General features: G+C 38.5%; 1 protein-coding gene across 1 annotated transcript in view; it reads right to left on the reverse strand.

Annotated features, from left to right (window-relative positions):
- The window catches only part of PPM1E (protein phosphatase, Mg2+/Mn2+ dependent 1E), a gene marked incomplete at both ends in the record, with an annotated part of 98,646 nt that extends 80,260 nt beyond the window's left edge, over positions 1–18,386 (reverse strand). The window contains one exon of the mRNA XM_084237568.1: positions 17,917–18,386. Within this exon, the coding sequence (XP_084093694.1) occupies positions 17,917–18,386 (470 nt within the window). The remainder of the gene's footprint in view (positions 1–17,916) is intronic.
- Positions 18,387–18,421: the final 35 nt, after the last annotated feature.

An 18,421-nucleotide genomic window follows, 5' to 3' on the forward strand; every position in this document is an offset into this window, starting at 1 on the left:
CCCCTCAGCAGTGTATTTCAGTACATCTGCCTGTTCTGCTCCCCACTCTGTCTCTGGTGAATCCTCTCACCCCCCGCACCTCTGGCCTGTGTCCCAGATCTTGTATGTATAAATAAATAAATCTTAAAAAAAAAAAAAAACCTGTTAAGTGTTCCAACAGCTTTTGAAAATTAAAATTACTGGAATTTAGCTTGGATCAATCAGAGTTGAAGATAGGAAAGCTCTCCCACACACATTTTTACTTTACTACAAATGACCATCTACTCTAATCACAAACACCAAAAATGGCAACTTAAAAACAACTCTTTGACAGGCAAGTAATTTTAAGTAAAGAAACCTTAACATTACTACATATAATTAGTAAAAGCAGTAGCAGCATTAATACAATTCAAAATAGATACAGAGTGATACAGGGTGAATTTGTTTAAAATTTTTTACTTGGAGATATTTGCCATCTACTTGTTGGAAAATACTCCTGATAACGATTAAGACAAAGTAATATTAATTGCTAGTTTTTTTACATTTTTAACATTACTGTAGAGTATTCAAGAATGCCAACTTTGAAGCATTCATAGTCTAATCATTAACCAGCTGTGTGAACTTGGACAAATTTCTTACTCAGTCCCTCATTTTCCTTATATGTGCTTCCTATAATACGTGCTTAACAACAGTGCCTACTTCATTTGGTGATTGTGAAAATTAAGTGAATTCATACATGTAAAAGACCTGGCCTAGTATTCTATATTACATTATCTTTATTGCTATTATAAAAAGAGCTTACATTTTTAAAACTATTGTATATCACATTAGAAATAAAAAGACTACATGAATGAAGACCTAAAAATCACACATAAACCTTTCACAGACAAGTAAATCTAGAATACAACATGTTGTGAAAGATAAGGAGAATATAGGCTATTGAATATTATCTAGGGCCTCCCTGGTGGCGCAAGGCTTGAGACGCAACCTATGAAGCTATCCAGAGCCACTGCAGCACAAGTTCGATCTCTGGCAGGCCAGAGAGAAACCCACTTGGCACAGCAGACCTCTCCTGAATTGTCTGCTGCTCCCCTCAGCAGTGTACTTTGGTCAATCTGCCTGTTCTGTTTCCCCATTCTGTCTCTGGTGAATCCTCTCACCTCCCACGCCTCTGGCCTGTACCCCAGCTCTTGTGTGAATAAATAAATAAATCTTAAAAAATAAATAAAAAATAAATAAATACTATCTAAACCACATAGGGCCTCCCTGGTGGCACAAGGGGTTAAGCACAGCACTGTGAAGCTATCAGCAGCCTCTGCAGCAGGAGTTTGATTGCCGGCCTGGCCAGGGAGCTACCCACATGGCGCATCAGACCTCTCCTGTCTCTCCCACTGCTCCCCTCAGCAGTGTTTTTCAGTCAATCCGCCTGTTCTATTCCCCACTCTGTCTCTGGTGAATCCTCTCACACCCCATACCTCTGACTTGTACCCCAGTTCTTGTATGTATAAAAAAATCTTGAAAAAAAATAAACCACACTACTTCTTACAATAAAACTACTAGTTACTAGTTATACTTCCTATGTTATAGGAAATCATGCCCTAAATATATACATGGAGCAATAGAAGAATGTGCAGAAGAATGCTGAACGCATCTTTTATTAGTCTTTAGTCATAAAACTATGGTGTACTTTTACCTCAAATGCATTCACAGAAAATTGGTGGTCAACAATAGTCAAAATTATATCGAAATATAATTTTAAGACTAAAAGCTCCAAGGGTCTCCTTGGTGGCGCACATCACTATGAAGCGATCCGCAGCCTCTGCAGCATGAGTTCAATCTCCGGCCAGGGAGCTACCCACATTGTGCAACAGACCTCTCATGTCTTGCTCACTGCTCCCCTCAGCAATGTATTTCAGTAGATCTGCCTGTTCTGTTCCCCTCTGTCTCTGATGAATCCTCTCACCACCCTGCACCTCTGGCCTATAACCCAGCTCTTGTATGCATAAATAAATAAATCTTTAAAAAAAAAAAAGACAAAAAGCTCCAAAATGCTTAACACTATGTTCATTTACATAAAGAAAAACTGCATTGAAATAGCTTCCTGTTCATTTTTTCTTCTTACAAAAATATACTGCTTTGTACAGAATGTTATTATTCTAACATTAAGCTATCTGCAATTTTATATAAAGGCAATTTTAATTTGGATTTTTACATTGTCCCTAACGCAGTAGGTTCTCAAACTTCAATGTGCATAAGTACATACAGTTTTTATTCAAGACAAGATTCCTGGACTTTATTGAAATTCTCATTTAGTATGTGTGGGCAAGAGAACAAAAATGTGCATTTTTAACAAAGCATTCCAGATGATTCTGAAGTGGGTAATTCATATCCAACACTTTAAACACTGCTCTAATAATTTAGTTTATGATACAGATGCTATGTTTTAATTCATAAATTATTAATTAATTCATTAATTATAGTGCCTTATATATATAAAATTTAATGCTGTGGATCAGAAATGAATTTTGTTTCAAGGAAGGTACTGTTTAATAGAAGAGAAAAAGACAAGATGTAAATGATTTATAATAAAAAGAAAGGAATTAATGAATGTCCTCAAAAATACAGGTAAAAAGGGGAATAATTAATTCTAGCTGACCTCAGGGGAATTCTTCTAACAGGAGACAGCATTTTAAGTAAATGCTGAAGGCTGTCTCTTTAGATTATAAATATGGAGAAAATAAACTAATAATTCTCTTATTGAATGGTAAACAAGTCTATTAACAGTACTCCTTCAAACTCAGAACAATCATTCTCTACCTCCTAAATTTTATATGCTGACTTATAAACTGGGTCATGTTCTTGTGTTTTTCTGTATATGCAGCCATCAGCTTGTTGTGTTTCTATCTCTCCACACATCATTCAAAGGATGTTTTAGTACTTTTAGTATATTTATCCTCTGAAAGATAAGATCACAGTAGATGCTGATACAGAGAATCATACTTATCCTTTCATAAATCTTTCGGAAGTAAATAGGGTTTAAGCATAGGTGAAATGAGAACACTTTTAGGCAGTCTTCAGTTCCAAAATCTCCACAGAGGTTGGCATCAGGTAGCATGATGAGAGAAATGATCAGGAAAAAAAAAAAAAGATTTTAAAATTTAGAAGCCATTGTTCTAAAAGCTAAATAAAACAAATGAGAGAGCAGAAGATAAAGCATAAGGCTCTTTTATTTCCTGATTATGCGGCATTTTGTTTAATATTAGTGACATTTTTATGACTTGTTGTTTAAAAAATTCTACTATCTTCCCAGAGATGCAATGGAAAGAGTCTAGAGTGCCCAACAGTATTGGTTTGATGAATGATTTTCAGGTTACTTCTTAGGTCTTGCTTGCAGGTTTACCCCCCTTTATTCAGAGAAATAAAGTTAGACAAGTCCTAACGGGGTACACTTTCTCATCTCCCAACCACTGCACAGGATAGTCCCTCTGTTGGGATGTTCTGCTTTAGTGGCTAATTCCTATTTTATTCTCAAACTCAATTAAGTATCCCTTTTCAGAATCTAATAGCCTACACATAGGCACTGATTTCAGTGTCCCCACAAAATCCTTTGCATTGTGTTAGCTCTTATCAGTATATAGAGGTATCAAGATAACAAGCTTAAAAATCAAACACATTTGATTTCAAATTCTAATTCTAGCACTTTATTGAGTGACCTTGGACAACTTACCTAATGTTTGTAAACATTAATTTCCTGATCTTACAAACAGAAAATAACAGCATGTAATAGGGTATTATCAACTCAGACATAAAACAGTTAACAACAATTTTTATTATATGCACATTATACTTGGTGGTTAACTTGTCTGACTTTTCCTCTAAACCACATATTTCTTGAGGAAAGGAACATGTATTTTATTTCTTCACAAACAACATTTAGCATAGTGTTTGGCATATGGTAGGTACTTAGTGTTTTTTTCATGACTAAATAAATATCACTACCATTATAGTAAAATTAATTTGCCACTTGAAATCCTTTCTGTAATGAGGTGGAAAATAAGTGAATAAGAAAATAAACTCCAGGGCCTCCCTGATGGCACAAAGGGTTAGGATGAAACCTGTGAAGCTACCTGCAGCCAATGCAGCACGAGTTCAATCCCCAGCCAGGGAGTTACCCACATGTGCAGAAGACCTCTCCTGTCTTGCCCGCTGCTCCCCTCAGCAGTGTACTTCAGTCAATCTGCCAGTTCTGTTCCCCCTCTGTCTCTGGTGAATTCTTTTACTCCCCACACCTCTGGCCTGTACCCCAGTTCTGGTATGCATAAATAAATAAATCTTTTTAAAAAAAAAAAGAAAAAAAGAAACTCCATTAATGTCAATTTCAAAATGAGGTTACTGTCTTAATCATAATGTTTTGAGGATTTACTGTTATTCATATATATTACAAAATGCCAAATAATACAACATCTTATTTGAATATAACTGACCACAGATACCTCAGGAACTGGATAGCTACAATTTCTCATGGTAATATATTAACCACAAAATTATCAAGCCACATGTAAGACTATCTTTATTTAGACAACCACATAGAAAAGTTACAGTAAAATAAACCACTTTTTAAAACTAAGAAAATTCTCAACATAGCACATTTAATTAAAATCTCCTTTTATAGTCCTTGGGGAAATGAGAAATTCAGTTTCATGGTTTGGTAATTGTGTCCTATGTAAGAATACAAAAATATACTAATTACTTAATGTAATATTTAATGGACTTTTCCACTGTAATATTCCACTGTAATATTTAATTAGTTGATCAGTGTATTTGTAAGGCTTCATTCTGAGAAAATGCTTTTATTTTATACTTGATCTTCATATATTTTATAGGCCATTTTCTTTTCCTTCTCTTAATCATCACAGTTTTACTTAGTAGTATATGAACATAAACTGGATATTTAAATATAAAAGTGAATTCTGACTCTGAAGGACAAACTATTCTTTGAGTCATTTAAACGTATTTTTATGCAAAGGAATAAAGATTTACAATAATGATTATAAAATTATGCTACAGTTTATGGACCCAATGGTGGGAATGCTAATCCATAATATTTCTAGAATATAAGTGATCGCTGCTTTATGTTAACTTGTAACCTATTGCTAATTGATAACCATCACGTATTTTATTGACTTCTAAATGATCACATACTGAATATGTGACATTAACACAAATTGCAAATTGAGAAAAATATTTTTTTACTAAATTTTTTTTATTTTAATTTTATTTTTATATTCCCCATACAATTGCAACCCCCTTATTTTGACCCCAAATCCTCCTTTCCCCGCCCCCCACTCCCTATAGAGTGTCTCTGGTTCATAGTTGTTTGTTGATTTTGATTTTTACTTTCTTATAGTTATTCTTTTTCCTGGTCTCTTATTTTAGTTTTCTAGATTCCTGCTATGAGTGAGACCATCCGGTATTTTTCTTTTTCTTTCTGGCTTATTTCGCTGGGCATGATCCCTTCCAGCGCCATCCATGTTGCTGCAAATTGCATGTGTTTATCTTTTTTGAATGCTGAGTAATATTCCATGGTGTATATGTACCACATCTTCTTGATCCAGTCATCTATTTTTGGGCATTTGGGTTGTTTCCAAGCTTAGCTATTTCTTTTTACTAAATTTTTAAAAAGGAAAAAGAATTTCTTTCCTAAAGAGACACTCTGTTGACTAGATGGCTACTACACTAGGTATTAAAGTTATATAGAAAATAAATGCATTTGGTACTTCGATAATTAATATTAATTAACCTGCAATTAATATAAATTGCAGGATTAGTCAAGTACGAAAGGAAAAAAAATCATCTCCAGGCATTTTAATGAATGAATGTATTGATATTTGTTTGTTTACCATTATTGTAAACTATACACCAGTTGTGAACTATCTTTTTTAGTCTTTTGTTTAGAATTTCTGGGTTTCAAATTGTGTTTCAATAAGAAGCACTTTTCTTTCATTAAAGGCAAAACTTTAGAAAAACATTTGGCACAAAAAAGTTAAATTGTTCTTTATAAGTAATACTTGAGATAGACTTTTTGGGTGGAAGATAAAGTAATCCAACCACTGCTTTGATGATTTAACTAAGATAGGAAGTAATGTACTTGCCTTCTTCAGAGCTATACATTGGAAGGTAATCTTAAAATATGCATGATCTTTTAACTAGTTCATTACTTTCTGTGCAGCATTATTATTTTTCAAACTTGTCATTGTTTACAATATTCTCAAAGAATTTAAATGAGACTACTCTTTCAAATCCATAAAAATACTCAGTCACAAAGTTGTGTTGTGTAAATCAGTAACAAAAGCTGCAAACATTATTCTGTAGATAGCTGAAAATGTTAACAAGTACACCAACGGTAACATAAATTAGGAACCCAAGTTCCTCTACCATTCAGAGGAGAGAAGAGGAAGAAAAGAATAAAGAGAAAAAAGGGAATAAGAACAGACCTATGAAAACTGGGAAAAGAAAAATATGGTAGAGGAAAAAGTTGAGGAAAAGTTGAAGATTCATTCACTATTCGACAAATACTTAACGTGGCTCACTATGTGCCACAAACTGTACTAGGTGCTTGATAGACCAAGGTAAACAAAACATTCTTTTTTTTTTTTTTAATAGAGGCATGTTTTTATTTATTTATTTGTTTGTTTGTTTGTTTTGTTTATACATGCACTGGGTACAGTCAGAAGCACGGGAGGGTGAAAGAATTCACCAGAGCCACAGTAGGGAGCAGAGCAGGCAGAAGGACTGAAGTACACTGCTGAGGGGAGCAGCGGGCGGCAGGAGAGGTCTGCGCGCCATGTGGAACCCTCCTCCGGTGGCCGGGGAGCAGCTGGAGCAGCTGGGGATCGAACCGGCGCCACAGAGGTCGCGGGCAGCTTCGCAACCCAGCGCTCTACCGCTGCGCCACCTGGGAGGCCCCCTAAACAAAACATTCTTTATCTACTGCCCTCAGTCTAAGAAAAAGGCAATGAACAACTAGCATGTGAATGCATTAAGTATAAGCATAATAAGTAGATCTAAAGAAAATGTAAAGGATACTATAAAACTTAAGATCTAGACATAAGACTTAATTGAAAGAAACATGTCTATGAGGGAAAGATATTTAGATAAGACCTTATAGTTGAGTTGTACAGCTGGAGAAAACAGAAAAAGTTGCTTGGGCAAAGAAAAGTACAGAGACCCTGAGGCAAGACACTGCATAGTACGTCCTGGGAAACTGATAGCATAGCAGAAGCATAGTAACTGAACAAGAGCAGAGGTTGATCAAGGTGACTGAAGAGAGGGAAATGTAGAACCAGAAACAGCAGTTAAGAGTACTGCTATACTGGGCCTCCCAGGTGGCATAGCGGTTGAGCGCTGGGTTGCGAAGCTGCCCGTGGCCTCTGCGGTGCCGGTTCGATCCCCGGCTGCTCCCCGTCCACCTGAGGAGGGTCCCACATGGTGCGCGGACCTCTCCTGCCGCCCGCTGCTCCCCTCAGCAGTGTACTTCGGTCCTTCTGCCTGCTCTGCTCCCCGCTCTGGCTCTGGTGAATTCTCTCACCCTCCCGCGCTTCTGACTGTACCCAGTGCATGTATAAACAAGCAAAGAAACAAACAAATAAATAAATAAAACATGCCTCTATAAAAAAAAAAAATTAAAAAAAAAAAAAAAAGAGTACTGCTATAGGGCCTCCCCTGTGGTGCAGTGGGTTGAGCGCAGCGTTGTGAAGCTGTCTGCAGCCTCTGCAGCATGGGTTTGATTCCCAGCTGTCCGGGGAGATACCCACATGGCGCGGCAGACCTCTCCTGTCTCACCTGCTGCTCCTCTCAGCAGTATATTTCAGTCTGCCTGTCTGTTCTGCTCCCTGCTCTATCTCTGGTGAATCCTCTTACCCTCCCATCCCTCTGGCCTGTACCCAGTTCTTGTATAAATAAATAAATCTTAAATCAGTTAAGAGCTGATAGACTCTTATACCAGTTTGGTGCGAGTAGAGCTAGAAAGGAACAGACTTTTTTTTTTTTATTTAGAAGAGAAATTAAAAGACTCTAAGCAAAATAATCAAAATATTCTATCTTGTTTGTCTACTGTGCATGAAGAAATACTAAAATGGTTCCCCAAAGATACCATACTCTATTCACTAAAATCTGAGAATACTAACAAGGGATCACACTCTTACGCTGTTATGTTATACGCCAAATTGATCTTTACAGAGGTTATCTCAATAGACCTAATCTGATTACATGAGCCCTTAAAAGTAGAGTTTACAGGAGAAGCCAGAGAGAGATGAAACATGGGAAGGACTTGTGTTATTGCTAGTTTGGAGGAATAAGGTGGCTTCTAGGAGTTACAATGAGCCCCCTATAGAAACAAGGATCTCAGATTTACCAGAAGGATCTAGTTTCTGTATGGGGAAGTGCAGCCATTCCCGGAGCCTCCAAATGAAAACACAACCCTACCAACACATAAACTTTGGCCTTCATTGAAGCTGAGAACCAAGTGAACATTTCCAAGTTTCTACTTGGAATAAATGGGTGTTGTTTTAAGCCACTAAGTTTATGGCAACACAGCAATAAACTGCTTTCCCATAAACTGTAGAGGAGAATAACTATATAATAAAATACTAAAAACTTGTCACCTGTTACATTTTTATTTAAAAATGTGGGTGATACAACATTTTAAATTATGTATGTGGCTCAATTATATTTCTATTGTATAGCACTAGCATGAACTTTTAAGCAAGTGACCTCATCCAAATTACCCTAAATCAGGACCACAGTTAACTAAAAGTATTCTCTTTTCCATATAATTTGGTGTCACTAATGGCACACAGCTGTGTAAAAATATAACATGAGTGGTATAGCAGTTTAGTGAGAACGTGGAGAAACCAGACCTCTCATAGAGTGATGGTGGACAAAGTAATTTGGATATATCTAATAAAGTGAAAGGGTGCATAACGTCAATTTAACAATACTAGTCATATACTCAAGTAATCTACAAACACATACACAGTCGTCCAAACTGTAGGATTATTTGTAGGAGGCTACTAGCTCTCGAGCAAATTTTTTGTTCTTTTCTCCATCGTATAGATTTCTTTCTAGAGTTAAATGGCAAGCCAGCAACTACATTTCGTATTTGATAGAAAATAATGGGTTCTCAGTGGTATCATATGACTTAAACTCTAGTCAATGTAAAGTGAGTAAAAGTCATATACACCACTTCCAAAGGCTGGGCCCTAAAAACCTCCCACACCATTCTCCTTTTTTTTTTTTCCCACAAGATGGCTGGCGATGTCTATAGCAACTTTGGGTAGTCAGGTTGAAGATGACAGACTTTCTACTAGTCTGAGTACCTGAACATCTCCTCCTTCTCTGTTGAAGGTACTCTGTGAGCAAGAAATAAACTAACATGCTAAGTTTTTGAGATTTCAGGACTTACCCATTAGAGCAGCAGCCAGTATTAGTTAATACAGCATATAATACAAAAAAAAATCAGAAACAACCCAAATGTCCACCAATGAGAGACTGGATAAATATATCCGTACAATCATACAATGAAATGGAATGGCAATACAGTAGCCAAAACAACAACAACAAAAAATAGTTCTACATGTATCAAGATGAATCTTAAAAAGACTAACCTCAAGATAGTAAAAGAAAAAAAACAAAATTGAACAAACAAAAACCACTATACACTGACCACACAAATTCATGTGTAGTAAAAACATAAAGACATAGACCAGAAGGATACATTCCCAGGATTCCCAGATTACCTCTGGGAAGAAAGAAAAGGGAGAGGGTTCAAAAAGAGAGTAACAACATTCTTCAATTCCATGTGAAGTTTTTAAGTTCCCTAAAACAATAATAAAAGACCATATAATTTGTAGAAACTGGATGGCGAGTTCATGGGTATTTTTCTTTATTGTTCTCTGCTATTTTCTACATTTGAATTATTTTATAATACCAATAATATTCTTTATATATATACATATCTTCACATATGTACATATATGAATATCTTTTAATATAGACCCAATACTAGAGATGCACTCTAAGAAAATCAGAGGTTTGCTCAAAGAATGACTGACCATCACAATATTCTTAAAGTTACCAAAATTGGTAATACGTAAAATGTCCAATAGAGTTGATTAATTACTGATTATTCATTTAAAAATTACAAAGACTACAGTGGGAGGTGGGGTAAAGCCTGTAGAGGTATAGATAAAACAAGATTGATCATTGCTAAGGCAGGGTGATGAGCACACTTTCATTTTTTATACACTTAAACTTGTTGATAATCTAAAGAACACAAAAATTTACTGTTTTTTAAAAACAGATTAAAATTAAATGTATCTCTTTGTTGTTTTTCATCTCTTAGCTCATTCATTGGATTAGCAAATATTTATTGTGTTTTGTATATATGTTGTCTTACTGACTTAGGCTATAACAGCAAACCTGTAGCTAATCTGATGCATCTGCCTCCAAACACTTGCTCAAATGCCCTATCAAAAAATTTGGAGCATTATGACCTCCCCACTCTAGCATTATGACCCCCCCCATTATGTCTCCCTCTCTCCCCCTTTCCGTATAATGTGTATGTTTATACATATTTGCATAGATACACATATGTGTACTGCATGTACACACGTGCATGCATGTACATGTATACATGTACATATATGCACAATGCACCCACTACTCTGACCAGTAATATTTGCATATTTCTTTGAGTATGCTATGTTTCACACAACTTAATAATTTCATTTTTGCTAATTTCTCATCAGATACGATAACATCTTTTTTTAAAAATCTAATTTAACTAAGGATGGGAGAAGTACAGGTTCTTAAGTTTTGTGCTTTCTTACACTTGCATTATAAATATTAAGTTTAGGGCGTGGTGGTGCAAGGGGTTAAGACACAACCTATGAAGCTAACTGTAGCCACTGCAGCATGAGTTCGATCCCCGGCCAGGGAGCAATCCACATGGTGCAGCAGACCTCTCCTGACTTGCCCACTGCTCCCCTCAGCGGTGTATTTCAGTCAATCTGCCTGTTCTACTCCCCACTCTGTCTTTGGTGAATCCTCTCATCCCCCAACCCCCACACCTCTGGCCTGTAACCCAGTTCTTGTATACATAAATAAATCTTTTTTTTAAAAAAAAATAAATATTGGGCCTCCCCGTGGCGCAGCGGTTGAGCGCTGGGTTGCGAAGCTGCCCGCAGCCTCTGCGGCGCCGGTTCGATCCCTGGCTGCTCCCCGGCCACCGGAGGAGGAGGGTCCCACATGGCGTGCAGACCTCTCCTGCCGCCCGCTGCTCCCCTCAGCAGTGTACTTCGGTCCTTCTGCCTGCTCTGCTCCCCGCTCTGGCTCTGGTGAATTCTCTCACCCTCCCGCGATTCTGACTGTACCCAGTGCATGTATAAAGAAAACAAACAAACAAATAAATAAATAAAAACATGCCTCTATAAAAAATAAATAAATAAATATATATATATTAAGTTTAAGCCAATATTTCTTTGAAGAAATTTTTAAAGCCAATTGCCCATTTTGTGAGGGTTAATTTTATTAAAACCAAGAAATATAATCATAAATTCATTTAATCATCACACTTAAAGTGTAATACTTTGTAAAGTTCTGAATATTGGAGCAAGAGTGATGTTGTTAACTTGAACTTATATTTTGCTAGGGTACCTCATTTGATATACTTGGCATGAAAACAGCTGTCATATAGAACAAGCTGTCAATCTCAATCAATATATCAAATATCAATAGCACTTAATTTCATATTTTACATACAAGTAAAGCGGTTTTAATATTGTCTTCCTTCACCACAGTGGATTATTTTGGGTACACCACTTTGAAGACTACTGGTCTAATAAGTGATATATAAATATCTGTCCAGGGCTTCCCTGATGATGTAGGGGTTAAAATCTCAGCACTATCAAGTTATCACTAGCCACTGCAACATGAGTTCGATCCTGGGCCAGAGGGCTAACCCACATGGCACAGCAGACCTGTCTCATCCACTGTACCCCTCAGCAGTTATTTCAGTAGATCCACCTGTTTTGCTCCCCACTGTCTCTGGTGAATCCTTTCACCTGCCACCCCTGCACCTCTGGCCTACACCCCAGCTCTTATATATATGTATAAATAAATAAATAAATAAAATATCTGTTCACACACAAGGACTGTGCGATATCACTAGAGGATCAAGAACAGAAATTACGTTCAACTATATGTATGATCAATCAATAAGTCACAATAAAAACCCCGGACATAACAGCTCAGTTGATCATCTTGGGTTGGCAATACTCCCTGTGTATTGCCATACATTGATTGTGGAGGGTAAGGTATCCCTGAAGCTTCACACTTGAAACACAATGAAGCTTCACACTTGAAACCCTCCTAGATTGCACCCTATACATTTCTTCCTTTGGTTGTTTCTAAGTCTTGTCTTTTCCCTAAAATGAACCATATCCATTAGTATAATAGCTTTCAGTCAGTTCTATGAATATTTCTAATAAACCATCAAATCTCAGAATGGTTTTAAAAATCCCTAAACTTAAGTTATGTCAGAAATGAGGGTGGTCTTGTATGGAACCTTCCCTCTGACTTTGTAGTTGGGCCCTAATTCCTAACTCCTTGCAGCTGGGATCAGAAGTCTTGGAAAGACTTGGCAGTCTGGAGTGCTTTGCCTTTAACCTCAGAGTTTGTCTGAGTAAAAAGAGAAATGTGGTTGACAACTAGACAATCTACATAATCTAGCTCCTAGAGGAATCACTTTGGCTACACTGAGGAGAACACATTGTAGAAGAGCAAGATTGGCAACAGATGACAATGATACTGGGAATGAAGAGGAACATATTTATGAGATATTTATAAGGCAAACTTGGCTAAATGTAAGGGACAAGAAGCAGTAAATCAGTCTGGCAAGATGGTGCCATCTGAGTGGTAGCGCCCCTACTCCTGGCTGCTGACCCTGGAACCCCCCAATCCCCCCACACCCACCTCCAGAGCGCTTCCAAGTGTGGTCAAACTTATACGTGCCAGGGCCTCCCCGGTGGTGCAGCGGGTTAAGCGCTGCACTGTTAAGCTGTCCGCAGCCTCTGCAGTGCGGGTTCGATTCCCAGCCAGCCAGGGAGAAACCCACATGGCATGGCAGACCTCTCCTGCCTCGCCCGCTACTCCCCTCAACAGTGTCTTCAGTCTGCTCTCCGCTCTCTCTGGTGAATTCTCTCACCCTCCCGCGCCTCTGATCTTTACCTTAGTTCTTGTATAAATAAATAAATCTTAAAATATATATATATATATATATATATATATAAGTGCCAGAGCCACCACACACAAACCCAACTGGCTGAAAGTTGGAAGTGACCTTGGGTACCTCCTCCTATCTATGACTCTTTCTCAACAAACAACACAATCACGATGTTTTAGAGCAGTAAAAAAGGAATGAGCTGGAATAAACTTTTTGAATACTAATACAGTATGCTCCACAGAGTGATTATAGCAGTTCCTCTGGATTCCCCAATCTGTTGATTCATAGTGTGAGAGAAAAGGTTATATGTGAATATGTCAAGTCAGCATTTGTGTTTTATATGACTACATGAAAAAATAAAAATACTTCTGTATTCTTTACACGCATACACACAAAAGAGGAGGTAAGATCAGGAAGAACCCGCCAAATGGAATCAAGTTTTAGTTTTGTTTATTTGGGGGAAGAAGAAGGAGTTGAAAAATTGAATTCTATTTTGGACAGTTTGATTTCAGAAGTCCTAGAAGTCTGAGTAGAGTTCTTTGTTCCCCTAGCAGTCAAAGTAGGAATGAAGACAGAGTTGGGAGCCATCAGTCTAAGAACAGTAACCAAAATCATGGCAGAGATCAGCCTTTACCAAAGACAAATAAGTTAACCAGACTTGAAAAAGTCAAGGACCAAACACCAATAGTAAATGGATGGACAAAGCTCACACGAAAGAAATGGCAGCCTGAGAGGCAGGAAAAAAACCTGAAAAGTAAGGTTAACACTGAATGATTGGTATTTACTTTCTTCTTTTTTACTAACATGATATTTCTCCACTTCTTGTAATAAACATTTGTTACATTTTAGTAAGAGAAAAGATGTAATTTTAATTGAGTGAAATTATATAATTTGCATTCATGTATTTTTTTCACATATACACTATAGAAAAGTGAGAAAGTTTGTCTTCTCACCTTTCTCAAAGTCATTAATGATTCACCTAATTAATATAATTGTAGTATTAGCATCTATAAACAATGAGTTTCTTTTCCAAGCCATTTTCAAAGTATCCATTACACTCATTACTACTGTACACCTTCTGGACTGTCTCAACTTTGCCAGCTGCTGGGATATTTGTCTCACCCTTAGAAAGCTGAACCTGGACTAAATGAATGAATGAGAAAAACACTCTAAAAATGTATGAGAAAAACACTTTAAAAATGTAATGACATATAGTACTAGTAAAGACTTCAAAGTATTTGTTTCTTTTGTAAATAAATTTTATCCTTAGTATAGAACAGAGAAATAAGACACACACTATTGATCTATGTAACCTATATAAGTAGTCTTACATTCACATCTGCTATTACACCAGTTAAAATTTTTTATTTTTGAATTATTGCAAAGCTAAAAATTATCTCACCTTTACCTTTTCAAAAACTTACTAAAATCAGAAATCTTAACTTTATTAGAAAACATTTTAATCTCTTGAAGGACATTTAACTTTAGAAAAGGGGAGTAAAATAGATGCTTACGGTACTAGCAATTGAAGCTTCCAAATATTAGAATTTTTATTGACAACAGACTAATTCAGTAAAGCAGTTTTACAGTATTGCATGAAATTATTATTGATTCTTAAGGTTTAATAAATTGAGACAAAAATGTTTAAGTGCTCCTTTAAAAAAGAATTTATAGCCCACAAGAGAGTTCTCATCAAGGGAATTTTTGCCATTTCTCAAGTTGTTATCATTGTTCTCTAAAAATGTTACATGTTGTTTTTATTTATTAAAGCAATACCTAAGTATACAATACCTAAAAGGAAAAACTTGATCTGAAAAGGTCTTAAGATGCTAATTATACCTATATTTTATTTATTTAAACCTTGATCCTTTGTCTATATAACTGTTTATCTGTGGCTAGTCCTGAGCTCTGAGTTTTCCAAATGGAAGAATGAAAACATAACTACTGTTTCTATTTTCAAATTCTTTTGATAGAAGCAAAATATTGACAAAAATATTGAGTGAGAAAAATATTCACTATATTGTAAAATTTGAACCCACTGTATACATAAAACAGTAGTGAGAAGCACCTTTTTCTTCAGAGAACCTCAGCCTATTTAGCAGCCACAGTGTGTACATTTCTAAAATACTGACAGAAAAAACACACTAGACTTATAATACTAGTATTAAAGGCAGCATTATTTTCTCCATACACTTTCACAACTATAAAATAAATGACTTTATAAAGCCCAGGTAACTTGATTTTAAAATGCTAGCATCATTAGACAAGCATGACAATGTTTTTGAAGAATATTAAGAATTCCCAAAATAAACAGAGTGGGTGAGTATTTGAGAACATATTTTGAATAAAAAAAAAATCCCCACCATTCCCAAATAAGCAATTTCAACATATTCCTAATAGAATTGTTTCCAAGCATTTCCTAGGAAATTTGTGTACCTAAAATTTTAAATATGTCAAGGAGAGCTTTGAGATTGAGATTATATTGAGATACACTGAAATCATCTGTCCAAAATTTGTCATTTCTGAATCTGGATCCCTAGTTTTCTCATCTACAGGATAAAGTGCTTGGAAAGAAAAATGATCTATCTCTGTCATGTCTTCCATTATTGAGTCTTATAACTAAGTGACATAATTTGCTGTTATACATAACATAAAAACTAAAAGCTGTAAAAGGATATGTTTTTTAACTGTTAGGTTTTTAAAAATATTTTAGAACCTTGAACATACTTTACATAAACAAGCCAGCCATTTTATATCTCAAAAAACAACAACAACCACCACCACCAGGTTAATAGCTACTGAATAAAACAGTATAAATGACAAAATTTCTGACTTAAGGTGAAATAATATTTTCAATGTTTAATTAGTTAGTTTTTTTTTTCAAATCCAAACTTCTGTTCTCAATTAGATGACCATTTTATCATTTGAATACTTTTACTAGTTTATACGCATATCAAAATCTAGCTTTCCTTTCATATGGAAAAACACATCTATTTATGCCATCATCTTTATATGAATCTCATTTTTTTAGAGAACCTTCTTGAATGGCAAATGTTTGTGGTTACTCTAATGGCTCTTTTTAGTGGACTTTCTCTTCTATTTTAAATGTTTCTTTAATTCTGCAACTTTACTTGTAAAGGTAAGAACTGTCAGAATACAAGTAGTCTAATACTGTGAAAATTTCTAAGCAGGAAGTTGTAAATAACTATATGTAGTGTTTAAAAAATGACATTTCGCAAGCTTTTTCTAGGATAGTTTATAATAAAGACTAGGAAGAAATACTCCAAAAATTAATACTGATAATCTCTGAGTGGTGATATTTATTACATACCATCTTATTTTTTTACATTGTCCTAAAAGCATCATTACTTTGGTGATTGGATAGTATTTCAAAATAAAATTTTAAAACAGTTTATTAAGTGTGGGACATCAACAAGGTCCACTTCTACAATAGATGTTGAATCTTTTTAACACGTGTTAAATGCTTTTTCCCAAGCATTTGCTTTAACTGGAAAAATGATTTGATCAGGTGTCTGTTAGGCTGACTGAAGACAAAATACGTTCCAGGCCCTTCTCTTAATTTAGGCTTTTGAGAAAATTCAAGAAGTGAGTTTGAACTTAATTGCAGTGAATCCTGCAGTAGTCAACTTTGGGGGTGGGGGGCTCAGAGTAGTACATTTCATTACAACTATTAGCAGAATGGCAAAAGGCGCCCAGGTTTATCAACGTTTTCGGTGACTTTTAAGTACTCCCTGTCATTCCATTTTGAAAGAAACGCATTTATAAACCGTTTTTTATCTCAAGCCCATAAAAACCAGAACTGGGATAAAAGGCAAGCTCTGACCTTTCTATTTTAGACTTTCATCTGTGTAGCTAAGCCATCTGCTTTCTCTCCCTTTCCCTGTCTACTTCATGGACTGAAAATACTGCACCTAATTGCAATTTTATCAAGCCAGTCTGACTTTCCCACTTTAATTGTGACTCGTGCAAAACTGTGCTTACCCTTCCTTCCTCACCAACAATTCCCCCCACCCCCGAGTTCGCTCTCTAACCACGACACGGGTCTCCCGCGGACCGAGCCCTCTGAAGAGCCCTTCGCTCTCAAAATCGAGCCCCTGAGGGAGAACCTCGCCTCTCCCCACGTAGGCTTCGGGCCGGCCCCACAGTATTGTCCCCGCTGCGGTTACGCAGGAGGGTTCTCCCGGGTTCGGCCCAGCGGCGCCGCGTCTCTCCGCCGCACACAACAAGGGGCTCAGCCCGGGCACGGCCAGAGCCGGGTGGGAAGCAGCCTCCTGGGGGCCGAGGGCCTGCGGCGGCGGAGTCTCGGGGCCGCGAGGAGGGACCTGGAGGCGCGAGGGGAGAGGGCGTGTGAAGTGGAGCAAGAAGTGGGCGGCGGGCGGGAGCCCCGGCACCCGCCCGGCGGGAGGGCGCGGGCCAGGCCGGCGTGGGCAGCGCGCGAGCGCCGGGTCCGGGCGGGGAGCGCCGGGGGGCGCGGGGGCGCCGGGGGCGCCGGGTCCGGGCCGGGGCGCCTTCCCACACGCGGCGCGGGGCGGGCGAGGACCCGCGAGGGCGCAGCTGCGGGGCGGCGGGCGCCGCGCCGGAGCCCGCGCGGCCGGGACTGCGGACCCACCCCCAGCCGAGCCCCGCTACTCAACTATTTGTAGAGCTGCTGCAGGCACAGGTCCAGGCTCTCGCCCTCCACCTCCTCGCGGGTGATGCGCTCCGACAGCGGCCGCGGGAGCGGGGGCAGCGGCGGCAGCGGGGGCTGCGGCGGCTGCGGCGGCACGGCCGGCTGCCCCGGGGCGGCGGGCGCCTCCCGCTCGTCCTGCTCCTCGCCCTCCGCCGCCGCCGCCTCTTCCTCCACCGCCTCCTCCTCGGGCTCGGGGTCTTGCTCCTGCTCCTGCGCCCCCTCCTCCGTCGCGGCTACGGCGGCCGCGTCCTCCCCGGGCTCCTCGCCCGAAGGCTCGGCCGCCTCTGCCGCCACCAGTTCGGGCTCAGGCTCGGGCTCCGACTCGGGTTCGGGCTCCGGCTCCGGCTCGCCGCCGCCGCAAGGTCCGCGAAACTCGCCCAGGAATAGCTCCAGGAAGCGCCGGTAAGTTTTCTCCTCAGGGCTGCAGCCGGCCATCGCTGCTCATGCCCCGAGGCCCGGCCGGGAAGGGG

The sequence above is a fragment of the Talpa europaea genome (assembly GCF_964194135.1).
Source record: "Talpa europaea genome assembly, chromosome: 7".
Classification (NCBI taxonomy): Eukaryota; Metazoa; Chordata; class Mammalia; order Eulipotyphla; family Talpidae; genus Talpa; species Talpa europaea.